We start from the raw sequence: 27,479 nt of genomic DNA on the forward strand, positions 1-27,479 counted from the left end.
TGCGTTTCCCAAGTAATCTATTACACAAAACTCTGAGTTACTTAGAGGTACGTGACCCAAGTAGTTTAAGTAAGGCAAGTTTATTCTTCTAAACAAATACTAAATACTTTTTATTTGCTTTTACTTTACAAATTCAGTTTTTAAAAACAAAAAAGCAATCAGACATTTGGCAAAAAAAAACAGAAATATCTTATTTTGAAAAAATGTATTCAAAATTTTACTGGAATAAAAATATTAGGATTAAAATATCTCTTTACTAGGAACATCTGTACTGCTGCTGATTTACGCAATTATCCAATCAGCCAATCGTGTGTCAGGAGCTTCATCAGAACATGCAAACATGTGATTTTTGGGTTTTTGTGAAGCAGCTCATTCCTCAGAATGTTGTGAACATTTAAACCGTCCAGTGAGCAGCTGCTGCTCAGACGGAAACGCCTCGTTTCTGAGCCGGGTCACAGGAGAAGGACCAGACTGGTTGAGGCTCTGGTGACTCAGATAACCACTGACTACAACTGTGAGGAGGTGGAAATCATCTCCGGGTGCACAACAGCAGGAAACCACACCAGGGTTTAACTCCTGTCGGCCAACAACAGAAATCTGAGGTCGTTATTGTACAGTTAGAATCTGAAAAAACGCAGGAATCTAGATTTCTGCTCAGGCTGCAGGTGGTGAAGTCGGAATTTGGCGTCAAGAGAAGGAATCAATGGACCCAGCCGGCCTTTTACCTTTTCCTGGCACACGTTTGTCTCCTTATTACCAGTAAATGATGGTTTGAATGCCACAGCCTGAGTATTATTGCTGACAATCTACCTTTTCTACTGCATTGAGCTCTCTTGGCCACCAGAATACATACAGTACTTGAGTAAATGTACTTTCTAAACCTCAGGAAGTCAAGACACAAACTCCCAGTGCCCACAGAGGATGTGCTGCAGTGAGAGAGGAGGCCCACATGATGATGTCCTACAGGTGTCCCTCCCCCTCCTGCACAGTATCAGTCCTCTGCAGACGTCTGTTATCGGAGCAGCGACGCTCCACCCACCACCGGGGGTCCCCTTATCACCTCACACACACACACACAACCCCAACAGAGCCACAGCACAACACACTCTTACAGCGCTCACAACCCGTATCCACAAAGTGTCGGCCGCGAGACACTAATCCCGTCCGAGGACTGACGGCCCGACTGAGCTGCCAAACACAGACTTCAGCAGTTTAAGACTCGAGCTGAGACGTTCACTCGGTGATACGGCAGAAGACTCCATTTAAAGCTACTGTGTAGAAAGACAGGCCTCCTGCTTATAGACGGGCCTGTGACACAAAGGTCACGGGTTCGAAACCGGCCTGCCACAGCAACTGTGAGCCTGTCAATAGAGAGGAATCCTCTGGTGGTGTCCTTGAACCCGAGGCAGGACTCTCACATGGCTGCTCACTCACAGCAGGTCACCCTGTCGGCTCCACGGAGCTGCAGCCGAGACTCAACTCCACAAGAACTCCAGAGAAGAAGCTGATCGAGGGGAAGGGGGGATGTAACTGTTCCAAATTATAAAGTTCCAGCTGAAACTTAATCCTCAATCTACTGTGAACACTTCACAGATTCAGACTTCAAAACCAACAGGCTGCAGAAACTACACTGTTCCCCAAACACACTATTTAGTTTCGATAATTTTAAACTTGCTAAACTTGCTAATATCACAGGCTGTATATAAACATTAGCCGAGTATAGTGGGAATACGGTTGATTTTCTTACTGTTTGATAATAAGCCACCATTTGACCTGATGGTGGCGCTACATGAAAAGATCAACAATGACAATCTACTAGGAGTCAAATCATGAAAGTTTATATTATCCATTCAATAGATGTTGAGATATCAATTAGTTCAAGTTCAATTAAAGATTCAACCAGGGAAACAAAAGGAAAATTGTAAACTCAGAGTTTTCTCTTTCTCTGTCCAAACCCACAAGTCTCATAGGAACAATGATAAAAGATCTACTTTCATTATAAGTCATTATTGTTGCCATGGTGATGTCTGATGTGGATATATTAGCTGGACTGATAAATGTGAGACAAATAAACTTTGACACCACTTGAATCTCTTTCCATCAGCTGCAGTAAGAAGTCGTCAGCACATTGTTCAGTAAAAATTATATTTTTATAGCTGCACTGGATCATTTCTCAAAGTAGTGACATGACAGATGATAGAATCGGACTCTGGGTTTTCTCCACACATCGAGTTATAAACCACATCATGTTTCTTTTTGTAGGAAATTACAAAAATCCCCTCGGGGGATTTTTTTTTAAGTTTGGACGCAATTAATTTCCTTTGAATGTTTAAAAGGTGATAATGAAATTCTTACTCTTAAAGTTTGCTGAGATTAAATTCTCTCAAACCAGAAATCGAAATTCATTGTTTATGACGAATGAAAAGAACTTCGACGTTGACCTTTCCTGCTTGTGATTGAAATTGTTGCTTTGTTGTTAAAACTACGTGACAAAGAAAAGTGAAATTTAAGCAACAAATCAACACCTGATGAATAATAATAATAAATGACTCACTTACTAATAATAATAACTATAAATATGAGAATTTGAAGTTCACAATGTTTTTGAATAAGAAACAATTTCCAAAATACATTAATCGATATGTGGCTTTGCTCAGAACTAATAGTAAACAAGTAATTATGTAAATGTAAATCTATTATAAATTGAGCCTAGATGTTTGACATATAATTGGCCCCTCTGTATAAACTGTGGCCCCTTCATGGCCCCTGATTCAGAAAAATCCTAGAACAACCTCTGCCTGGAACCCTTCTCCCAGCTGGAGGTGAGCTGATGCCTGTATAGAGCACTTTCTGAAGTGCAACACATTAACTGGATCACAGTGAACACATTAGGGTGAGAGGCACCGAGTCAGATGGATGAAATAAGAGATGAGTGGAGTCAAGGCCTGGTGTAGGGCAGAGAGTAAATCTGAGACATAAACACAGGAGATCAATGAGGAGGAGGAGGAGGAGGAGGAGGAGGAGGAGGAGGAGGAGGAGGAGGAGGAGGAGGAGGAGGAGGAGGAGGAGGAGGAGGAGGAGGAGGAGGAGGAGGCCGGTTACTATGAGCGACCACCGACGTCTGCAGCTTCTCCTCAAACAGGACGATTCAACACCAAACTAACTCAGATTCATCATTTAATTTAAAAACACTGATGATAATCAACACAGTGGAAAACCTCTTCTGTTGTAGTCGACTCAGTTTGGACTGAAACACTGAGCAGTTATAAAGAATTGATAGTAAACTATTCCTAGAGTGTGTTTACACAAAAGTGCCTGCTCTCGTCCAGACACACAAACACACAGACACACACACACACAAACACACTCACACTTGTCCTTTTAAGGGGAATAGTAGTTTTGTGTGGGGAACTTTTCATTTCTGAGTTATTTTAAACCACAGTTAGGAACCAGGGGTAAAAATACGAAGGAGTTTAAAGAGAGTTGAAGAGAGGAAATATGCAAAAATGATGAAGAGTACTTTTGATTATTATCTGTGGTGGAATGTAACTATGTACATATACTCTAAGTATTGTACTTTGTTACTTGTGCTCTACTTTACTCTGACTTTCAGCGGGAAATAGAAGTATTTCCTTCTGAAATAAAGCTTAAACGATACTTATTATACTATTTACAGGCTAAATTACCTTTTACTCAACATGTATGTCACAGACGTACTTTATATCAACTTTACAAATGAGCATTTCCACTTACAAAATATGATGACCTCTTATTTTTATTGGTCAAACTTCCCAAAAGAATATAAATGGTAGTTTCACCTTCACCAGCTACAACAAAAAAGATATAAGCAGCAACGAAACTACCACATGAAGGCATCAGTATAATTCAATATATAATAAGCTTTATGATAGACTTATAGGGACCATCTTTCTGAAATTACAGGACTTTTATCTTTTAAAAAAAAATACTTTTACTCTACTTTTATAGCTTAATGCACTTTTTTCCAACTTTGATGACTATTTGAGTAGAACATTTCCTATAACAAAACACGATGAGCTGTTATTTCTTTATATTAAACTTGCAAAAAAGTAGCAATAATAGACCAAAAATATAATATATAATAAGTCTAATTGTCACATGGGACATTTTGGATTTTCATAACTTTTTGTCATTGATTGTAAATAGTTTGTTTAAACCAATTAAAGCAGTTACAGTCTGACACTTTGAACCTGAACACGTTCTTCACCGTTAGTTTCTCAGAGAAGCGACTTGCGCACTTTGGGCACGCACGAACATGCGCAGTGACGTCACGCACAGATAACAGTGAGAAGTCAGGACTTCTTCTTCTTCTAAACAAATACCAAACTTCTATAAAGAACAGATTCAAACTGGAGTGAATCCACTGGGAGTTTCCCATCGACGCCAGGACCAGGATCATGGCGGCTCTGCTCCAACAGGTGGTTCAGAGGGAAACTTGTAACACAACTACACACAGACCGAGGGGTGGGGGGTTCGAGCATCTTCCAAACACTTTCATTCCACTTTAGCTGATTCCACTTTGCACTTACTGGCTTCTGGAAGTCGTCCCGTCTCCCACTGTGGTGTTAGTGCTTCGGCTGCTCCGAGCCAACAAACCAGTTAGAGTCCCAGGGCCGCGCAGCGGGGGGTCCGGGGTCCGGGGTGTCCACGGGGGGCGAGGGGCTGGAAGGCTGGAGCCGCCGTGCGCTCCACGCTCTTTCCCGAGTGACCCACCCTGCAAGGGTAAAAATAACCTGGGTGCATCCAGTGCGTAATGTAGGGGGGGGACGCACATTCCTGACCGGAGCTGGTGACTCCAAATGGCAGAGGAACACGCACACACACGAGGACACACACGCAGACACACACACACACACTCCACCCAGCTTCTAATCGCACACATAACACCCACCCACCCATTCAGAGCCTTTCAGAAATGTCAGCCCTCCACTGCGGCCTGTCACTTGCACGCAGGCTGGAGGAGAGGATGGCAGACACACAACTGTGACACACAACTTCCAACACTTGGCCATGTTTTAGCACTAGATATACTGTATGTGAGATGCAAAGGAATCAGTTTTAAGTTATTGTTGTTGATAATGTCACTTTTTAAAACTTTTTTTCCAGATAAATCTTGATAAACAGGTGTCAGCGACTTTGAATAAGAGCAAACAGAGAACATCTCTACACCAGTGTCGTTAAAACACAATATTTACAACTGTCTCTAAAAGTAAAATCTGAATTTGAAACAAATATATTTTTTAATTGACTCAGTTGGAAAAACTGTAAACCAAAAACTGTAGTTCAAAACAGTTTGAAAGTTTTCAAAGTAGAAAGTAAGTTCAATAAGTAAATTAATATGAAGTCTGAATCAATTTGAAACTTAATGTCAAAATATTATTCTACAAAACACGGGTTCTTTGAAAGTAAGAAACACAAAAAAGAGACTAGAAGCAATTAAAGTAAATTCAACATTAGTTTGTTTTGGATCTATTTTGACTCTGAGGTTCAAACACTCTGATAAAGATTCATTATTGATTCCGATCCGTCAACACGTCTTCACATAAACAAACAAGAGATCAGTTCAAAAAGTGGGAAAAATAACGATTCACTTGAAAATATGTTGTATTCATTCCAATAAAACACACACAGGGCAGATGAAAACTTATTAGCAACAACAAGCAAGAGTGTTTATAATAAAATACATTTAACACACAATATCAGAACATAAATAACAACGAATGAGCACTTTTTCAAATACATAGAAAGACAAACAACAGAAATCAGGACAGAAGTCGTCATCGTTCACGCTTCGTCTGTATTTTTTTGTTTTTTCTTTGGTTGCCGCGGGAACGTCTGTCGTCTCAAACGTGAGGCGAAACAGTCGCGAACCTTCAGCTAGTGTAAATAATAGTGTAAATAATATGGCTTCATGTCTGGATCCAGCAGCAGGACTGGGAGACGTCCTGCTGGCGATCGGCTTCTGCATAGTTTTCTTTAAACATCGCACAACAACAACAAAAAGTACGTAACATTAATAAATGCATAAGCTGCTCTGTGCAAGCAGCAGAAGACAACTTTAAAAAAACACATTCAACAGTATTTCAAACTGCGGGCAGGAGGATGAAAATAAATACAACACACGTCTGAAAGAGGAGAGAGCGAAACGAAAGCCCTTAAAACTCAGCTTATGCAGATTTTGGGTACCATGAAGTACAGAGGGGAGGTCGGGGGGGTCAGGGGGTCGGGGGGGTCAGGGAGCCACATGTTTGCACTTGGGCTTGAATCTGTGTCACTGGGTTGACGCTGATACGACTATTTGTCCCTTTGACCTGTTTAATCCTCAAAATGTCCCAGACTCGTCCTCTCACTGTTTTGCTACAGAACTGTTTCAGGATCAGATTGTCTGCAGAGACAAGAAGCTGCTAAGTGGTTACAAGTTGCAGTGCTCATTCAGATAATCACACGCTTAAAATAACAGTCTAAGACTAAATAAATAATCCTTCGCTTCCTTCAGTTTACCACTATTTTCTCCCATACATAAATCAGGGAATGTACTAAATGTACAAATATTACTGGGGTTGTGAACTTTACATTTTAACTTTCTTGTATCAAAATAACTTTAAAATTGGTACAAATCATGTACCTAAATTTAAACCTTCCTTTAAATCTTAGTGGAACTTCCACCAACGTGCATATAGAAAATAAAGCTCCACCTTATTGAACAATGAAATCTTACAATTACTTCACCAGTAATCTTTGCAAAGTCCTTAATATATCTGAAGGACATTTGAAGTTCAAACACAAATCAGGGCTGAACAATATTTGCAAATATTTCCTTCATATGGTGAATTCGGGTGTTGTTGGTTTTTTCATATCAAAAGAGAGTTTCAAACCAAAATTCAATAATTTCCTTCATAAATGTGCCTCAATGTTTCAGCTTCTGGAAAATGTCTCTTATCGTCAACACCAACAGGTTAAAATAAAGTATTTGCATAAACTGCTTGAGCAAAGATCTGGTACAAAGTGATGCTGCCCTCTGAAATGACTTCCAACCCGGCTGCATTTATCAGCCATAGATAGATAAAAGTGATATGGACGGACACTAATATATATCTATATCTAATTAACCATTTACTAACTCTAATATGGTCTTGACCTCGACTTGAGCATATTTGGCTGTGGTTACACTCTTCAATGTAGGAATTAAATGACACCTACAGCTAAATAGACACTGAAACAATCTAAATAGCTGGTGTTTATCTGGTTATAAGAGAATTATGAAGCTATTTCATCAAATGAGTGATTCGATGAATCCGTCGAAACCTACATGCAACACACTAAACGTGCTAATGTCAAATCGTTCCCTTAAGACTTCAATCTTTGGTATAAAAGGATTCGTAAAAAGCATTCATGTACAAATAGAAAAATACAGTTTCAATATCTTGTAAAAAAAATTAACCTTCATACAAAAAAAAAGCTGCTTCAACTCCTGTAACTGGGAATCAACATAGAAATAGTGCTCATGGAAGAAAAGTCAAGTAAATAAATCTCAGGTGCAAATTCCCAACGCAGACTAATAACTCCGTGCTGAGGGGGGGGGGCCTCGGGCTAAGTGCTCACTGCTGGTGCGTCTTCATGCGTCGGCCCGGAGTCACGAAGCGAGGAAAGCGTCAAGATCGGCGATGACGGCCGCCTGTCGCCTGGCAACAGTGCTCAAGAGTCGGGAAGGGAAGGATGGAGTTCCCAGGTCGACCTGAAGGGGGCGAGGAAGAGTAAGTAACAAAATAATACGACAAAGATTATTCACATACAGCCGCTGGAAAGCGAGAGCGAAATGTTCTGATCGCCCCCTAGTGGATGTATAGGGGACATTAACCCCACCTCCTCCATGTAAGTGGATGGAAAATGAAGCAAACAGTTCTTCTAAAAGACAATTGTTTAAATGAACCCATTCGATTCTGCCTTATACTGCATAAGGCAGAATCGAATGGGTTCATTTAAACAATTATCTTCAACGATAAAGTCAACTCTGGACCAAAACAAAAGAAAACGTAAAATCGACATTTAATCACCTTCCAGCCAATTTCCCTAAGATCAAGCTTCCTGCCAACGGTGAACCGTAAAGTGAAAGCAGAGTAGGTGTTGGCCGGCGGCCTGCAGTGATCAAACTGGGGCACTCTAGTTTTACAATTAATATAAATGAATGTCTGAACGAATGACAATGCAAGAAATTATCATCAGATTCTAAATTAGATTTCCAGGTATTGACAGTGGGATTCAAATCCTCCATAATACTTTCATGTCTATCTATCGTGTGGACAGAGGTTTAGTTCACACAATCCACCTTTATCTGCGAGGATCCTTTTGTTGTCCGTGATCAAACAGTTTGTACTTTTGCAGGCACTTGAAATGCGCTGGTGTTTTCATTAAGCACAACACGTACACATGTTCTTCAGCCAGCTGATTAGTTTACAGCTGCTGCCTCTCACCTGCAGCAGGTAGATGACCCTGGTGGATTCTTTTCCACCGCGTCTAATTGGCTGCAGGACCCAGCAACTGGGCATCATTTCCCCCCGAACAGCATCCACGCTGGGCCGAGGCAGAGACTCCTCGAACACCGACTGCATGGCAAGCACACACAGGCCACCCTGAGGCAAAGAGAGAGAGAGAGCAAAGACAAATCATCAATAAAACAGGAAGCTCAGCTTTTTGATCAGGCAAGAAACAACTGTGCACCGACATCCAACTGACGAGCAACAGCTTCCACTGGCTCTGCCTCTGGGTCGCTGTCATTTATGCTCTGTGTTGTTTTCCTGAGTATTAGCAATAAATCAAAATATCGTGTTCTACATTTTGTGATGAAAAACTTCCAAGCCACAGTGTTTGTTGTTAAATCGGTAATCTAGTAATTCCAGTGGCTCACATTTCTCCAGAACCGTTCATTTTATCTTCACACTGGATGTGTCGTTGTTTAGGGTCAGATTTGGTTCGATATGGACACACTTGTTGATTCCCTTTGAATAAAAAGGTGACAAGTGCCCTGTAGAAGATGTGGCTGGGACTCAGGAATGTAGAAGATGTTGTTCATCACAACAGCACGAATACTGATTCTTTAGTTTTGGGTTCTGCGTACCGAGTCGAGCTTCACCGAACTTTGAATAAACATGTGAACGGCTCTTTGTGCAGATTCAGGGTTCTGTGGACTGAGTCCTGCAACCAGACAAGTTGGTTCTAATTCCAAAAGACAGAACTCTCGGATTCTGGTTTCAATGAATGTAAATGAGAAAATAGATTTTGGTGCAAGTGCTCATTGGACCCGACAGAAGAGCGACTCTGAGTAATCATGGGGAACGGCTGGGCGCTCTGCAGCTGTGCTTACCTGCTTGGACTCCGTGCTGATGCAGCAGAAGTCCCGCGGCTGACTCAGGTGGCAGGTGGACGGGTCTGTTAGTACGTAAACTACAGAGACAGAGGGAAAAGATGCTAGATTGGTCAAAAAATGGTTATTAAAAGCATTAAATTAAAATAAAATACAAAGGAATTAAGGTGATGGAGCAGAGCTTTACTGCTTGATAAGATTAAAAAGCCTTCTCACTCCAAAATAGACAAATAAATCATGTCTTTATAACATGATACGATGAAACACTATAATAAACTATAAATCTGAATGAAAACAAACAAACAATAGACACAAAACAAACTTTGGTAAAAGTCTAAAAAGGTTTGAGCAGCGCTGTGGAGAGCAAGCAAGAGTCTCAGCAAAGAAATGAAATGCGTCACAGTGCAGGTGTGAATATAGAGTCATGGTAATAGAATATACTTGTCAGTGATGAATGAGTCTCTGTATTGTACTGAAGATATCTACGGGCTGCGGATGCATAATGTGAAGTGAATACATTTGCAGGCTCCGTAAAATGTAAACACTTCTGCAGCACAGGCAAAAATATAAATAGTTCTTGCAGAAACTAAATATTTTTGCAGCTCACCGTCCTACAAAAAAACGTACATCTCATAAAACTAATAATTTAACCAATGAGTAGATTTAATTGAATGTCTACTGCATACTGGCAACTGACTGCGACCATCAACTGGGATTTCTGACCAGTATCCAGATCCTTCACTTCAGTTAGAGTGGAAATAAAACAATATAAAACCTGGTTAATTGGGAAAATGTAATCAAATAATGTCAAATGCCTAAAAATGGAAAAAGTCAAGTCAAATAAAAAGTATCAGAATATACGACTGTTTTTTCCCTATGATAACTTAAGATATATATAGTAAGCAGAGAAGTTAACTCACCCAGCTGAGTGCTGTCATCTAGTGGTCGGGTCCAGACAGAACGAACGGACTGGTTGAACATGTGGCTCTTGGACAGTTGGCAGATGACGCTCCACACTCTGTCCACGGGTCTGTCCAGCTCCACAGCTCCGAGGAACCCATGGACGGACGGGCTGCAGGACGGCTTGTAGTAGGCCTGGATTCCACGCTCTTCTCCTTGGTACCTGAACAAACACAAATTTAACATATGAGCAAACTGGAGTGATATTGTGATATTTATAATCCCAAACCACAGGATCTATATGTTTTAGTTGAAATTAGTGAATCACCTCCAGTCTGCTGTGGCCTTGCCCATCACCAGGTTGGTCAAATCTCTGGCTGAAGCCAATCGCACCTGTGGAGGAAAAAAACATTACTATTAAACCAGATAAAGATTTCTGAGAGAGATGATTATTGGATTCATTATGATGAACAATCGATGAATTCAACGTTTAATGACTTGTCTGAAAGTCGCCTTTACCTCTGATAGAGCTTGCCGAAGGAGAATGGACGTGATGTCCTGATAGGCCGTGGAGATAGAAGAGGCGGAGCCAAAGGAGGCGGTGCGTTGGCGTGCACCAGTGGCGGGTGATGGAGATGAGGTCATCAGGGGGTCAAAGGAGGTGATAGAAGCGTCATGGCGGACATCTAATGAGACACATGGATGTGAGCAGAGTACGTTCAGCAAAAACTAAATCAGACACAGGCAAATTTAACTATTTTCTAATTTATCTGGAATAATATAAAGATCTGGACTATGTTTCTAAATCTAAAATGATTCCATTCATCCTCTGTGTTTGATACTTTGAGGACACTTCAGATGCTTGTTCTGCCCACGTATCGTTGGCTTTAGTGAATCACTGTTCAGTTCTTACCCTGGGCCGACAGCCAGACTCTCTGTGTCTTCACACTCGGGGGGGCACATACAGGAGGACGTGTCCTGACCTTCAGCCCTTCATCCTGGAACCCTGTCGTCTGAGCAGAAATAGTAACATTGACAGTTTCCCTCTGTTTTTCTCAATTTAAAAAGAGCAGAGTTGTTTTTTTTTACAAATCATCCAGAATCATTCATTTTCCATTCTTGGATTTTCAGCTGTACGTTCTTACATCTCGTGTATTTCATATGTTCCGTTTCATTAGTGTACTGACCTGTCCAGTCACAACTGGTCTGTTGCTGGTCTGTAGCTGAACAGTGTTGCCACTGTTGTACCCTGAAGTGGGTCCAGAGGAAAGACTCAGGCTCGACCCGGTGCACAAGGTGCTGTTACTGATTCTGGTCCGATGCCTCAGGTCGTCCTGCTCGAGACAATGATGGAGATGCTGGTTAAATTATTTGCGATACTGCAATGTCACGAAATAACTGAGAGACACTGAAAATACTGATTCTAAATATGAATTATTGATTGTTTTTATTTCTTGTCAAACACAAGCCAATTTGTGTTTGCAAGAATTATTATTTTTAATCTATTTTTTTGGTAAATGATTTTGAAACAGGAAAAATGAAAAACAGAAAAACATATTCTGTGTTAACTAATACAAAAAATCCAAAGAAATAACTATTGGAAATCAATTTAATTACTTGTTCAAACTTGTCAGTTGTGAGAATTTGATGTTTTTCTCTCTTCTACATGATTAGAAATTAAATAGCAAATAAAAAAACGTTGTGACACCGGTCTAAACTAAAACTTTGGTCTGAACCGAAGTATTTGTGATACTTATGATATAATTACATATATATTGAGCCATAAACTGACCTTTGCTTCCTGGGACGAGGCCTGCTGCTGCAGCCTCCTCTTCTCCTGCTCAGTTCTCTCTCTCAGTCGCTCCCTCGCCCTCGCAATCTCGGTCCTGGCTTCTTCTCGGGCTCGGCCGTAGTCACGCAACAGCTGCTCAATGTCAGACGGACACTGGCCCTCTCCTCTTGGAGGATTTGGTGTTCTGAATACAGCAGAAAATTCAGTAGACATTACAATGAATTCAAAAAACACCAATCTGCTTTGTTATTCTTGTTGGAGACCCAGTATTGTACCTGGTGCTGTCCGTCACCTCTGGGCGGAGCTGCTGCAGGAGCTCATTAGGGCGACAGGTCGTGGCGACTGACACTTTGGAGGATGACGCAGCCTCTGGAGGAAAGTAGCGAGGATGTTTGCTGGGACTCAGACTGCGAGCTCTGCGGTAAGTCTGGAGCCGATCCTCCCTCTCCTGCCTCAAACCCTCGATACTCCTCCGATGTCTGAAGGGAAGGATTGGAAAGATAGAAATCTAAACATCGCGAGACAGGGCATTTTTCAACATTTATTATCTTGAAGTATAAATAATTTTTAAGGTTTTTTAAGTTATTGGATCAAATGCATTGCTTTAATAATGGGCCCAAAACTCAAGCATCATATTGGCCACCCTAACAGAATATTTCCAACAATCCACAGGCCTAATTTTAATCACATCAGAATAAATGTTAATTGGATCGTGTGTTTTCTCACCGGTCGTACAGCTGCTGTTTAGTCGGAGCAGGCGTCCGTGGCTCCAGCTCGTCTCTGCACCTCGGGGAAAGCATCTTCAGCAGCGTGTCGGTTTCTCCCAGCCCATAATGCAGCTTGGCCTCCGTCAGCTCCACGGTTAGAGGTGTGGTGTTCATGCTCAGGTTGACCGTTGCCATCACCTGCTCTCTCTCCTGTCGCAGCCTCTCTATCTCTCTGGCCCGTCGGCCGCTGGTCTCCACAGACTCTGTGGAGTTTGAAACGCAACTTTCCACCTCCCCCCATTCGGGACGGTTCCTGCTCCGCTCGTGGTCGTTGCCGAGCGATGTGTCCAACCTGTTCGGGTGTTTGGATTGTTGCGGGTGGATGCCCGACCAGTTGTTGAACTTGTTGTGCACGGGCAGGTCTTCTGGGTCCATGAGGTGGTCTGGACGTACAGACACGCTGGTGACAGGATTAATGCTCAGGAGCACCTCTGTGTTGCACTCACTGGGAGCCAGTGACACCATGTCGTCCTCTTGGAGATGAACAGTCCCGTCGCTGACTGGTGACAAGTCGCAGGAATCGATGCAGAAATCCACAGAGTCTACAACAGGTCTTGTGTAGCCTGATGGTTTTCCATGTCTTGCTGTCACCTGCTGTTTGTGCTCAGTTTGTGTTTTTAAAGGACGGATGTGATTCACAGTTTGACCTGTTTTAGACGTCCTTGTTTGAAGAGAGGTCATCTGTCTTTTTGAGCTGGCATGTGTGTCCTCCTTGTCTTTACAGGTCGTTACATATCTATCCAGTGAGGAACTGTGGCTTGCAGAGCAGTTATCTGATCCTTCAGGACCCGAGCAGCTCACTTCACTTCCCTTCTCAAGCCACACGGACTCTGACTGACTCGATGAAACATCACAATCCGATGTGGACATTTGCACATTGCCTGAGACAGATGTGCAGGCTGACTGTTTGCTGGAAGACACATTTCGTCCATCTTCCTCAAAAGCGAGGCTTGTTTTCCCACCCACATGTTTCGAGGGACACGTTATTTGTTTCCCTCTCTGCTTCAAACGTAATCTTGCTCCCACAGTCAGAATGGGAGATGATGCACGGTCTTTAAACGTGGCCAGTTTCTTTGAACACGGTGAAGGATCATTTCTCACAGACGAACTGTGATTCTGTTGGTCTCTTGAGGATCCTCGGAGGATTTCAGAAGTTGCAGCACTTTTATGGCACGGAGCCTCAGGCCTGCTTTGCTTTGAGACTCGAGAAGAAGCCGATCTCACGCGTCTTTCAGCTGTAATCTTCCCAGGAGGCGTTTTAGGCCCGATGATGTCAGGCAGGCTCTGCATCTTTTCGTCCGAGTTAGCTTTTGTTTTCACCACGCAGTGCACATCCTTCTCCCGAGACACACTGACGGCCTCAGAACCGATCAATTTGACTATCACGTTGATCTCGTGAGGTTTGGACTTCTCACCGGGCGTCTGATGGACGGCAACTTCCTCCTCTGCTGGTGTGGAAAGCTTTTCTGTCTGGATCCCAACATCTACAGCCGTTTGAGTAGACCAGTCTCTCGTGGTGCAGTCGACAGACTCACCACAGGAGCTGCTGAGGTTTGACGAGTTGAAGCTCCTCCTCGGAGTGGACCTGAAGCTGACTTCACCTGTCCTCATTTCCTGGACGTCTCCCAGCAGATCTGAGGTGCTGTCGATCAACTTGGAGAGGTGAGCCGACATGCTCTCCATGCTGACCCACGTAGGAGACTCTTTAATGTCCGTCTTGGTTTTCCGTGTCGCAGGTTCATCGGTGTTGCTCCGTCTGTGACGATCTTTCCTTATTGGACCACTACAGCTTTTAATAAATTTCACTGTTGGAAGCCCATGCTCTGTTTGAGTGCCATGTTCGCTCGTCCTCGTCCTTTGGGCCGGTGTTTTCTTTACCTGGGATTCTTTCTCAGAGGAGTAAACGTACATAATTTCGTCCACGTGACTGGAGTTGGCACCAAAACCACCCGGAGCATAGTTGCTTGATGAACTGCTGCTCACTGTCAGATTGGCTAAATGACTGTGGAGATCGATCTGTTGACCGGGTGCAGGCGGAGACGTTTGGTTTCCAGGCTCCTTATAGTCTTCTATGCTGCTCAGTGTACTGGACAGCCCCTTGTTGGTGGCGTACGTGCTGAGGTGGGAATTGAAAGGAGAGTTCTGGCCGTTCAGACCGTTGTCCACACTGCAGCACCTTGTAATGCGTTTCTCTGCACTGTTCAGAAGAGGAGATTTGCAGGACAGGTCCGCGGCGCTCCCGAACGACGGGTTCTTGTAGCAGTGCTGGTCTGAGTCGTCGTCTTGCCACTGGTGAACAAAAGGGTTGATGTCACTTGAGGCGAAATGCATAAGGGAGTCCTGGGGCGTCAGTGGCTTCTTTGCACTTGGAAAGATTCTTTCTGCATTTGTCTTTTGTGACTTTGCTTGAGGAGGTAATGATTGTCTCTTTTGGCCGTAGTCTCTATTCGATTTCACTTCACTTTTACCCGGAGTTCCAGCAGAACAACCTTTCATTTTAGTTTTGCTTACTAATACTGACATAGAAGCATCTGGAGCGTTGCTTCTAGGCTGTTTAACGTCTTGTTTACCGTGACTCTGTGTGGCAAGCTTGACCCATTTAGATGAGAGTCGGCTGTGATGCGCTCTGGTAGTTTTGTCATCCTCCTCATCCTCATCTGACGACTTCAGGGAGGACTCAGAGGAAGAGGTAGGATGAGTCTGGGTCTTAGACCTTCGGAACCTCTTGGTCTTTTTGAACAGAAGGGCTGAGTCACCTTGGGTAACACAGGATGTGTTTACATCACCTTCTCTGGACACGAGAGATCCAGAGCCATTTGTATTCTTGACAATATTTCCCTGTGGTCTTTTGAGCGGAGGCTGAATGGAGCCACAACTATTTTTGTCATGTTTTAATTCAGCCGAGATCTCTGGAACCGGTGCTTCAGACCGATTTTTCAACACACGGGTTCCTTTACTGTGGACTTCAGTATATTTATCACATTTGCTCTGTGGATTTGATAAATCGTGGTTCTTGTTGTGATTCTTTTTGCTCTCACAAGCCCGAGCCAAACGATCTGCACAGTTAAACTGATCCTGTGATGGGACAGACAGTTTCCCTCCTGTTGTGGTCTCCGCTTCAACGTTTTCCTCCTGGCCAGGAGTAACAGCAATCCCTTTGGTCGTGGCATTCTCATCAAAGGATGTATTCTGGTCCCTGTTTGGATCGGGTGGCTTGAACAGAAGACGACCTCCAACTGAAAATGTTGTATCTCCAGATCTGTCGGGACTATACGAGTGAGGCTTGCCAATCGTCTTTGGTGAGCTTTGTTTGTATGAATAATGACTTTTATCTTCGGCACTAGATGCACTTTCCAAACTGACAGCTTCCAAACGGACGGATACACAGGCAGCACTGATTATTGATGGTGTTTCGTTGTGTGTTTGTTGAAGTTGTGGGTTATCTGGATCCACAGTGGGAGCATCGGAGCAACTCTGTGTGTCCATTCTCTTCACGTCACTCATGGGAGAATTACGATGGGAAGTCACTTTTTGTTTACCGACATCATTCATTTCTTCAGATGGAGCAATTTCCTGCAGAGTGTTCCTGTGAAAATCAATATGTTTTCTTGCTGAAGGAGAATCATTCTTTGAGGAAATGTTTTTTCCAGAGGGCTCGGCCTCTTCGTGGCTGGTAAGTGTCAGATGTGATTGGATGTCGCTGCATTTGGGAGAGGCCTCCTTGTTTATTGGTTTATTTAAAGTCCCGTCAGGAAAGTTACGAGCTCGGCCATTCTTTAGTGTCACTTTAGTGGATTTAAGCATGAAGCTCTTACTTCTCTCTCTCAATTCACCTGACAGATTTGATGCCAGGAGCTCATCTCTCTCCAGGTCACGTGTGGTTTCCACTGACTCACGTCCACTGAGGTTTCTCTCTCTCACCTGATCCTTCTGTTCATCTCTAACCTGTTTTTCCATCGATGCATGTCCATCACTACAATTACCTACACATGACGCTAAAGCACTCAGGCGTTCACTCCTGCTCGTTCTCTCACCATCACCACCGATCAATGACAACCTCACTCTCTCTTTTACCATTTCGGAGATTCTCAGGTCAATGGCACTACAAATAGCATCTGAATCATTGAATGCATGCTTTCTGTTAATCCCTCGAGTTCCTGCAACTACCTCCTCGATTCTTACGTTTCCTTTTTCGTCTTCCTTTCTGTCTCCCACCGAGAAGTCACTCTGGGAACTTTTCTCACTACTTGTTAGCCGACATTTAGAGTCTGCAAACACGGGTTCAACTTTTCTGTTCATGGGCACAGAAAGTGCAGATGCTCCTGAAGCCACTTTGTCTCTTCCCTCAGCACAAGCAGAATCACATTCAGTCTCCACCGCAGATCGCTCCTCTTTAAAGTCATTAGCGTTGTTATTGTCATCGAGCAAAGCATCTTCCGGGCTGCCCACTGGTGTCGAGCAGAACGTTACCAGTTCGCTGCTGTTGCTCCTTTTTGGAATTTTCATGCTGCCAATAAAAGCATCTTGTTGCTCTTTGTTTCTCTTCCTGGAATTTTTACAAGTGGATTTAACAAGCTCCTGGTTTAGTGCAACATGCTGCTCAGATCCTTTGGTTTCATCCCTGGACAGTGATATATCTTTGGTATTCTCAGGCTCATAGTGCTGTACATCTTTAAAAGTTTCTGTTCTATTCAGATTGCATAGTGAATCGTCTTCAGTAGAAGGTTTGGAGGAACTCAGAGCTTCAGAGACCTTCTTCAGGTCTTGGCCTTGAATAGGAGGATTTGTCGTGGAATTTGTTTGTGATTGGGAACACGAGAGGCTCATTTCACTGTCAGAAGACATAGTGACATCACCAGCTACGACAGCAGGTGCATCTTTAACCACCTGATGCATGTTTGATGCTTGTGCAGTGTAAAGAATCCCAGTGTGGGACAGAGAAGTGCTCCGATCCGAGGTGGGTAAGGTTGCTGGACTCTCAGTATCTATAACAGCCTGTTCCACATTTTCAGACTGTGGCCCTGCTCGCTCTCCTGTTGTTGTTTGAAACTCCACTGAAACCGTGGTTCTGCGTTTCTGCACTGTCGCATTTACACCATCAGCGCTGGTGGACGTTGAGCTACAGCTTCTGTATCCGCTCTGAGAGTCTGACAGGTTCATACTGGTCAGACTGGATCTGCTGCTGCTGGTGTAGCTGCTGCTCTCAACTTGTGTGAACACCATTTTTCTTTGGGAAGGCAGGGAATCCTTTAGAATCCTGGGACTGTCTCCTGCATCAGTGGAGGACCAGGCGTCAGTGAGAAGCACGTGTTCAGGCTCCATCGAGCTGTAGCTGCTCAGTGAGCGCGGGCTGTCGGTCAAACTGGTCTCTATGTTACCAGAGTCTTCAGTCAGTTTTTGCGTAGTGTCTTTGCCTCTGGAATCTGCAACTAACAGGGTTTTAAATGGAGGATTCCCTTCTGCACCAATCTCACCTTTACATCTTGATTTTGGGTAAACCTCCACTGGGGTTACCTGGGGTTTCTGACCATTGTGCCACATCGGTAAAACAGAAGAATCCGGGACCAGAGAGTAAGTTGGTGCCACTGTGCGGCTAAGTCTCTCCATTGCAAGGTTTCTCCCACTCCTCTCCACAGCCAAAGAGTCTTCAGACATCTGAGAGTCTTCACTTTCTGCTCCGCTCTGCGCTTCCTCTTGTCTCAGCTGCTCCGCCAGAGCCGTCACATAAGCAGAGGACAGCGAGTCGAGAGAGAAAAGGCTCTCGCAGTCTGACGTTCCTTCATCCCTCTCTTCTTGCTCCTCATCCCATCCGATCAGTTCTTGCTGCCTTTCAACCCATCGGCACGTCTTTTTCACCAGGGCCTCGGTGCTGTGCCATCGCCTCTGTCTGAAGCCGTCAAACCGACTCCTCTGGTCGAGCTCCTCACAGGAGACGGCTGCTTTGATGGCACATTGGCTTCGGCTCATGTTGCCGTCTTTTAGGATCCCGTCTCTTTTTTGTCTCCAGTGAAATTTGCTCGCTATCCTCCCCAAAGGTTTGAGGCCTCGTCCTCCATTCGCACCCAACGGTGGTTTTCTGAACACTTTGGACAGAGCTGTTTTTAACCTGGGTCCCACTGAACCAGAGAAAGATTTCCTGATGGTGTCTAGTCCACTGTTAGGTGTGAGGGACGGGGTTCTCCCAGTCATACAAGAGACAGTTTCAGAACCAGGATTGTCCGTTGTGGACCCGTGTATATTTTCTTTGCTGACTGGCACCGCAGTTCCAAGCGGTGACTTCAAGATAACTGTTGCGCTCCGATCTGATCGGTTTTTAAAGGACAGATCTCGGTTTGGCAGCAGAGGTTTTCTCTCAGGCCGATCCCGACACGGCAGAGCTTGTGGTTCCTCACCGGAAGTTTGTCTGATGTTTTCAGAGGAGGTGAACCGACTCCGGCACAACGGCCTTTTTCCTGAGAAGATTGTTCCAGAACAGCTTTGAGTTCTTTCTCGAGGAAGACACTCATCTGACAACCACTTCCTGCTGCCGATGGAATCCGAAGTCAGGTCTGTGGGTCGGTTTCTCTTCAGGAAATGTCTGTGGAGTAGAGAAAAGGAAAATATAAAAAAATATAAGTTAATGCAACCAAAAGAGCCTTAGAATATCTATCTATATCTATAGCATTAGCCCCTCATAGTTCAGCAGCAACTAACTCGACAGGTTTTCTAATTTACTCTACGTGCTCACCTGAAGATGGGGGTGTGTTGTGGGTAGAGCCGGGACAGGACATCTGCTGAGAATGAGTGTCTACGAGAAACAAAATGCTGTCCCCTGAGGTTTGAGGGGGACACTTGCTCAAGAGACTCCGGGCTGTCCGGTCCAGGAGGCAGAGCCTTTTCCAGCTGCTGCAGTTCCCTCTTAGCCTCCAATAGACGCTGCTTTCGGGCAATTCTCTCCAGCTGGTACTGCAGCCTTTTCCGACGGATGCGACTTTCGGCACGATAAAGGGCGTGATGCTTTATTAGCTCCTCCTGCACCGCCTTCTTCCTGGCTTTCACCACCTGGCAGGGGCGGAGCACTGTCGGCTCTTCCTGATCCTCGGGGGTCCGGCTTGTGAGCCGCCCCAGGAGAGACTCAGGGATAAAGTCTGTTTGAACTCCAGATTCTTGGGTGACTCTCTGCGTGAAAGCTGTCAGACGTTGTTTCTCTAGTATAATCCACTGCTGGACTATTGGATAAAGAAACAAGAAGAGGAATGTTGAGCAGATGGAAAACATTTACACACTCGTATTTATCAAATAAACTGGATTTCAAGTAGTTTTTGTTGCACTTTATTATTCGTTTTCTCTCTCTAGATTCTCTACTTGGATTTTGAAACTTGATTGGTATCTACATAAGCAGCGGAGACAACTTTCTACATGTGGGTGTGTGTAGCACTTACTCTCCGCGTGCTGCTGTCGAAGGTGAGCCTGCTCCCTCTCCAGCCCTTCCTCCGCTCGTCTCTGTGCGGCCTGGATCTCCTGTCGCAAACCCTCCACGTAGCGCTGCTGCTCCTCCACAAGCTGCCTCACAGTCGGCTCCTCGGAGCCGGAGAGACAGGCACCCAGCTGCTCCTGGAGCTTCGCTTCCTCGACACTATAATACAGCCACAAAGATACAGGATGAAACACAGACTGAGACACTATGATGAAATAAGAGTTAGAAAAAAGGAAATCAGAAAAAAAGCATTGACGCTACATTTGAGGTTAGAATATAGCAGCTTGGTGATGGAGTGTTGGGTTTAGAGAAGAAGCTTCTGTTGTGGGTTTTCAGTTCAGCGTCTGAGCAGTAACCAAGCAACTACTGTGCCTGTCCTGTACACAGCTCACTGGGATTGTTCGAGACGGTGGGGGCTAATGGAAACGCATGGTATCTGCACCAGCTGAAGGAAAACATGCAATGAAGCATGAAGCATGAAGTACTGCCCTATTTCTACAGCATGAACCATGGTACAACACATGTACCTCTGATCAAATATGTATGCGTTGAGTTGGCAGAATAAGGTCTCGGCACATAACACACACGCAGACACACAGCAATGAAACACTTGTATTGTTGTGCAACTTTATTTCTTGTTGACTTGTTTACCTGTGGTCAGGGGTCAAGGGGCAGAGGTCAATGTAGGTGCAGTTCATGCCACCTTCACTAGCCTGAGAACAACAGACAAGAGATGCACAGATTAAATTCACCAGAAAAGAAACAATCACCCCTGAAACTATTGTAAAAACAGATCTTTCTTGTTTGTGTATTCATTTTGTGCATGACTGACGTTGTAGTATTGTCTTCTCATCATTAACATCACAATGATTGCCACCTCAACCAGGAGCGCGACATTGACTTTCAGCTGAGCAGCACCTACCCGCCTGCGCTCCCGGAGGACGGCTGCCTCTGCCGGATGGTTGAAGCGGAACCTGTGCACTCCTCCCAAGGTGATCACCATCCCTGGAGACAGAGACACAGATTCGTTGGTACAAGTAAAGCTACATCGATTTTCAAAGAAGGCATAAGTGTTTCATCACGGCAAAAACAATTATTTAGAAGGTGATCAATACATGTGTCATTTTAAACTCTGCAGTCTCGTATTGTTAGAGACGCAGCAATTCAACCAGAACTGAAATCGTACAAATTATTACTTTCTCTTTCAACTCTATCAAGTGTTGCCTCGGGGATAAACTTCTATAAACAATAGCAGTCTCCCAATGTTGAAATAAGAAAAGGTACGTGTTGTTTGTCAAATAAGTGCGACATAAAAATCGATAGAAGCTGGAATCAAATATTAAAACGTGCCCCCGACCACTTCATTTCATTATAAAACAATCCAATTTGTGTCTCGTGCAGGGTTAAAACAATAAATAAACATGCAGTGGACAGGAGCTGACCTTGAGCCAGTCGGCAGGGCTCGGTGATCTCTGTGTCGTCGAGCAGGCAGCAGCAGCCTGACAGAGGTCTGAGCGTTACCACACCTCCACGGTTTTCAATCTCACAGCTCGCACCGCCCTGCAGAACTAGAGCCGGGAAACAGAAACACAATCACACATACCGATTTAGAAAGCTCTCCCGAGGCAGCTGCTGTACTGCTGAGTGTATTCAGTGCTCAATGCAGCATTTAATGCAAAGTTAACAAGCCATTTTCAGACATAATATGTTTTACTATGCACTCTCACTTCACTATTACAATGCAGTGCATTTCTTGTGTGTGACAGGCAAGTTACTGACCTGAATCTTCTATTTTATCTTGTGTTTTTTGCTGCATGTATTGTCTAGAGCTGTCACATTTTGTTGCATGTTTACTCTGGGATAATACACGCCTGTAAGAGGCTTTGAGGATTCCCACTCTTGTACTGTATAACAGTTCACAACCAACAAAAAAATCGCATTACACAATCTGAGAGTGAATATTTGCAGCTGGATAAGGAAATGAACTTGAACTCAAATCCTGCAAAAAAACTGTTACCTATCTGTGGCTCTTCACACTGGTTCTGAGGTCCCATGTGAGTGACTCCTTCCTACAACAACAGAAAGAAACATGTAAATACAAAATCCACATGAACACAAAACATCAACACAAAGCAAATGATGCACACTTTTATCTTTATTCAGTGTATCTTCAAAACAAAAACAGCAGTAGATATAATGCCAAACATTTAACACAATGGTCTTAAGAGTACTATTGTCCTTTTCCTGCTAATCCTCCATTTTTCTGACAGAAAAACAAACAATTTGTGTACTTTGAAGTCTTATCGAATGGGATTAAAAGCTTCTTATACGGTGTCAGGACCACATGTGCTCCCAGGTGGCCTCAGCTCTTCACGTGCAGGAAACAGTGTAATTGTCAGGCCTGAGGGTAAGCTTGTCATTGTCAGAATCAGGGCGTCTCGAGCTCCCCCGAGTTCTAGCCTCAGAACTAAGAGCCTCTTATCCAACCCAGCTCCACGCATCACAGAAGACATTCACACACAGACAGAGACGGGAGATCGACAGGACAGTCGGAGAGTAAAAGTTAAAAAGAAAGTAGGAAGTAGAAACACACCTTTTCTCAAGAGTTTTTGTTTTGTTTTTCTAGCAGAACAGAGAGAAATAGAAGGAGGAGAGGGAAGAACCTAGCAGACAAGAAAAAAAGAGAGATTTTAGGCTTTGTTCTAGACGGCTGACAAACACAGCGACTTTGGGAAAAGTAGAGCAAAAGGAAAATTGCAGCAACACAAACACTACTAATATTAACATTAGCTCGAGCTACCTGCACCAGCATGTGCACATCATACAGAAATGGCCAAAGAAGCCTAAAAAAACAAAACAAGACACTAGAATCTGTTTATAAATGCACATATCCACTTCTCTCTTACCCTGAGGTAATAGATGACGACCCCGGTGCTGAGAACATCTCGATCGAGGGTGACCAGGTGAGGTGCGAGGGAGTTGATGAGGAAGCCGGCCCGCTCCCTGTTGATGTCCACGCTGTATTTCTCCAGCAGCTCCTTCTTGTCTCCCCAGCTCTCGGACCAGTCTTTCGTCAGCTGTTGCACCTGAGGAGGAGACGAGGGTGAAAAGGATGAAGGGAGATCATGAAGAGAGGTGAATAGACTAGTGAGGGGGATAAAAAGTGGCCAATTTCTGAAACATTGTTTTTGGGCAATGTATTGTTTGAAACGTGGAACATAAAAGACAAAAAACTGCTCCCTGTACTGTTGGCAGCTAGTAAGAAATGTGTCACGAGGAAATGGTTAAAAGTGGCCCCTCCCACCATTGATGAATGGATTGAAATTGTGTATGAGATTTATGTTATGGAAAAGATCTCTTTTTCCCTCAAGGTCGAGAAAGACATTTTTTATAAGATCTGGACCAAATGGACTGAGTATGTAAAACCAGTTAGATCTGATTTTATTTGAATATACTTGTGTTTTGTGTTCTCTTCACCTCTGTTATTGTTCCTACTTGGAGTAGTTTAGGTCCATAAAACAAAATCAGCTGTATTTAATATATGTGATGGAAATGTGCCTTTCTAAATAAAATAGAATTTCAAAAAAAGTGGATAATTTCTGAGCAGCAATCAACTAAATATTCGCCCCTTAAACTCCTAATTTTCCCCACGTGTAGAAGAAACTACAGTGAGTTTAAGAGAACGTAAAAAAACACATAAGGCGCTCTCCGGGTCCAGTGCTTGGTTTGTCTGTTCTGGGCTACTGTAGAAACATGGTGATGCAACATGGCAGGCTCCTGATGTACATTTTAAGGGTTCGTAATGAAATGCAAAAATCTATTTCAAGTGATTCACTGAGGATATCAAGGTTTGATCCACAAATCCCCACAATAGAACATTTTCAGTACAGTACTTTGTATGAATCTACTTCTGCCTCTGTATCCCTGACCCCATCTGGCAGTTCAATGTATTTGGAGATAAATCAGTCTATCAGGGTTTAATGCAACTTATTACACGGGGCCCTGAATCTCTGTTCTGTGGAATATCTGTCATAGAGTCTTTGGAAAACATTCATTGGTATGAAAGCAGCCAGCTGCAGCCGTCTGTGTCGACCCTGCGTTACCTTCAGTTCGTTCTGAAGCACCATGTCAGAGAGATTTCCATCCCTCTCATCACTCAGGGACGGACTGGGATTGCGCTGCTGTCAGTCAAGAGGTAGAAGAAAAAAAAGGATCAGTCAGCATATTGTACAAAGGGAAAGTGTCACACGATACAATGCGTTTCGATCGTTACCATTCAGTAAATGTCACAAAGTCACAAAGCACAGTATTAGGCCTTTAGTACCAAAACGTCTAATGTGGTAATCTCTTTTATTCAAAGCCTTTCAGTATGGAGAGAGCTTTCTTTTTTTGGATGTGGAAGCGGGACGTATCCCTGAGAGAGTCAGCGACATGCTCTAATGATAAAAGGTCACTGTACCGATTCAAAACTGAGCAGCATGCTCTTCAGCCTGTCAATCTCCTCTCTCAGCTCCCGGATCAGACGAACGTTGGCATCCTGCACAGAATTCAGAGCGCACACACATTAACCGACCGAAAAACATTTAGCTCAGACATTAAATTTTGGCATCGGATTCATAAACTGCCACTGACCTCATTAACTCGGGGTTTATTGACAATATTTCTGGCATGGGCAGCGTAGCGCAGGGTGCTGAGGGTCTCATTGTAGCTGTTAGCGGAGGGTGAAACCGCTGCAGAGCAGAAAAATGGAGAAACGCACAGGAAAGGACACACACACACACACACACAGCAATTAAAAACAAGATCACATCAATGTCAGTTTAGGAAGTGAGACGATACATAAGAAAGCACAGAGGTTTGTAGGCATAGACACATTTCAGAGACTAAGAATTGACAAAGTTTTCATTCAACTGCTTTTAGAAAACACCAAAAGACACTTTCAAACTATTTATTTTTTGAGGAACACACAAAATCACTGCGCTATTCCCTTAAAGGGGTGTTCGCGTCTACTTTACACAACACAATCAGTCACCCCTTTACTATCTGGTACATCATTTACATAAATACAAAAATCTAGGATCCAATGTCACCTCTCAGCTCATTTACACATCCCTTCTGACCATAATTTAATGTTCTTTTACAAAGTTAGCCAAGCTCAAGGAAGTGCTATATTAAATCTCTGGAATTCCACTTACTTGCAACCATAATGGTCTTGGAGTTGCCGCCCAGGCTGTCTTTCAGCAGCCAGGTGAGGACTGAGTCTCTGTAGGGGATAAAGCAGTGCCTCCTCCCTCCTCCTGCTCCTCCTCCTCCTCCTCCAGACAGGGAGCTGCTGTGACTACCCACCGTGCTGCCATCAGCCTCTGAGGCCATGCTGTTGATGCTCTGGCAGCTGCTCGACATCTGGGAGTTCTGGGCTGTGGAAGAGCACGATACAAGAATTGTGAGATGTGCCGAGAAAGGGAAAACAGAGAGGACAGAGGATTCAGATTAGATGAAAGGGGAAAGAAAAACGGGAATTTGTGGAGCTGCATGCAAAATGTTATTCAAATCTAAAAACAACATTCTTCTACTTCATCACTTGAACTTCAAACTGTAATAATAACATTTTTAACAGTATCTTACCAAGAGCAGAAATGACGATGCCCAACGTGACCAGCGACTTGTTGATGTTGGAGCCTTCGGTCAGTCTGTCTCTGCAGTAGTGGGGGTCGGCTCGCTCACTGTCAAAAACAAAACACAACACAACATGAAACCTCAGGTCGTCTCATTTGAAATAATTAAATTGGAGATGTGGAGAAAATGTGAGAATGGAGAGGCAGTAGCCAAGAGCCACTAGGGGGCAGTTTTGTCAATGAAGTTAAATGATGTTGACAAAAAAGAAGGAAGAAGTAAAGAAGCTGTTTCACCTCCCAGCCAAATCCACCAGGTTAATCTTGCTGACAGTTTCTGAAGGACGGTCGTTTTCCAGGATTGCCTGCGGGAGAAAAGTTTAGAAGAGCAATCAGGAATCTGCTAATGATAAGTGTTTCACATTAAAATAGATCCTCCCATATAAATCAAATGTCAGAACACCGATGAGCCATTATTGGCCCCAAAAAATGTGACAGAGAATCTTTATCAGATTATTAAATAATAAGTGTGCCTGTATAGTTAGCTCATGGGGTGGTGAGGGCGATGATGACCTGTGTGTACTGAATGGTGAAGATGGCGTGGGATCTGCTGCTGGCGTCATGGTTGTGTGTTGCTGCGGTGATGCGGTTGGCAATGCCTTCCTCCAAAAGCTCCATGGCCTGTTTGCAGTCTGAGACCACATGCTGAGACAGATCTGATCAGAGAGAAACAGAGAAAAGAGTAGAAAGCATGTAAACCATGAGCAGTAAGGAAAGTGATAAAATGCCGGCTCATGATGGGAGTTTGGAGGACGGTAATTAGGTCAGAGAGGGAAGAGAAACATTTGCCAGGCACAGGTTGGAATCATTCTAAAACCATAATGCAAAATTATTTATTCATTTATCAAAAACACAGAACAACTCCACTGAACAACATGATCGTAGCAGATGTTTAAAAAAAACCTCACATCCAGATATTTAGTTTTATTCATAAAACAAAATCTACTGTCAGTTTGAATGGGTCAGACTCGTTGCCATAGAAAAATAAAACAAGTCTTTAAATCAATCTACTGATTAACATAATTAAACGTTTTGTTAGGAAATTCCACATGGTTGAGTTTTACTCTGAAACATTAATTAAAAAACATTAAATATGGATGATGGATGGATGGATGGATGGAGGGAGGGATGGATGGAGGGAGGGATAGATGGATGGATGGATTGATGGATGGAGGGATGGATGGAGGGATGGATGGATGGATGGATGATAGATGAAGGGAGGGAGGGAGGGAGGGAGGGAGGGAGGGATGGACGGATGGAAGGAGGGATGGATGGATAGATGGATGGATGGATGAATGGATAGATTCATGGATGGAGGGAGGGATGGAGGGGGGGAGGGATGGATGGATGGATGGATGGATGGATGGATGGATGGATGGATGGATGGATGGATGGATGGATGGATAGATGAACACACTGATCACTGTACCCTCCAGCGTTATATGACAAGGGGATAATAACATTAAACTGGTAAATTGAGTAAAATGTAGAA

The 27,479-nt window shown here is 43.7% G+C and overlaps 1 protein-coding gene across 2 annotated transcripts in view; it reads right to left on the reverse strand.

The window, feature by feature from the left end:
* Nucleotides 1–5,541: 5,541 nt before the first annotated feature.
* The window catches only part of stard9 (StAR-related lipid transfer (START) domain containing 9), a 39,259-nt gene continuing 17,321 nt past the window's right edge, over nucleotides 5,542–27,479 (reverse strand). The window contains exons 8-32 of one of the 2 annotated variants that reach the window (XM_061082516.1): nucleotides 26,501–26,643; nucleotides 26,225–26,292; nucleotides 25,941–26,038; nucleotides 25,511–25,732; nucleotides 24,948–25,045; nucleotides 24,775–24,852; nucleotides 24,419–24,493; nucleotides 23,222–23,401; nucleotides 22,333–22,384; nucleotides 21,758–21,883; nucleotides 21,238–21,320; nucleotides 20,967–21,028; nucleotides 20,281–20,474; nucleotides 19,587–20,067; nucleotides 12,819–19,436; nucleotides 12,368–12,571; nucleotides 12,093–12,276; nucleotides 11,488–11,634; nucleotides 11,214–11,313; nucleotides 10,820–10,986; nucleotides 10,629–10,693; nucleotides 10,321–10,523; nucleotides 9,401–9,480; nucleotides 8,511–8,669; nucleotides 5,542–7,774 (exon numbers count right to left, since the gene is read on the reverse strand). In XM_061082516.1, the coding sequence (XP_060938499.1) occupies nucleotides 7,673–7,774; nucleotides 8,511–8,669; nucleotides 9,401–9,480; nucleotides 10,321–10,523; nucleotides 10,629–10,693; nucleotides 10,820–10,986; nucleotides 11,214–11,313; nucleotides 11,488–11,634; nucleotides 12,093–12,276; nucleotides 12,368–12,571; nucleotides 12,819–19,436; nucleotides 19,587–20,067; nucleotides 20,281–20,474; nucleotides 20,967–21,028; nucleotides 21,238–21,320; nucleotides 21,758–21,883; nucleotides 22,333–22,384; nucleotides 23,222–23,401; nucleotides 24,419–24,493; nucleotides 24,775–24,852; nucleotides 24,948–25,045; nucleotides 25,511–25,732; nucleotides 25,941–26,038; nucleotides 26,225–26,292; nucleotides 26,501–26,643 (9,989 nt within the window). In that variant the 3' untranslated portion in view covers nucleotides 5,542–7,672. Of the gene's footprint in view, nucleotides 7,775–8,510; nucleotides 8,670–9,400; nucleotides 9,481–10,320; nucleotides 10,524–10,628; nucleotides 10,694–10,819; nucleotides 10,987–11,213; nucleotides 11,314–11,487; nucleotides 11,635–12,092; nucleotides 12,277–12,367; nucleotides 12,572–12,818; nucleotides 19,437–19,586; nucleotides 20,068–20,280; nucleotides 20,475–20,966; nucleotides 21,029–21,237; nucleotides 21,321–21,757; nucleotides 21,884–22,332; nucleotides 22,385–23,221; nucleotides 23,402–24,418; nucleotides 24,497–24,774; nucleotides 24,853–24,947; nucleotides 25,046–25,510; nucleotides 25,733–25,940; nucleotides 26,039–26,224; nucleotides 26,293–26,500; nucleotides 26,644–27,479 lie in introns of both variants that reach the window. The other variant, XM_061082515.1, reaches the window with a different exon arrangement.

Source organism: Limanda limanda, chromosome 12 (assembly GCF_963576545.1).
Source record: "Limanda limanda chromosome 12, fLimLim1.1, whole genome shotgun sequence".
In the NCBI taxonomy this organism is placed as follows: domain Eukaryota; kingdom Metazoa; phylum Chordata; class Actinopteri; order Pleuronectiformes; family Pleuronectidae; genus Limanda; species Limanda limanda.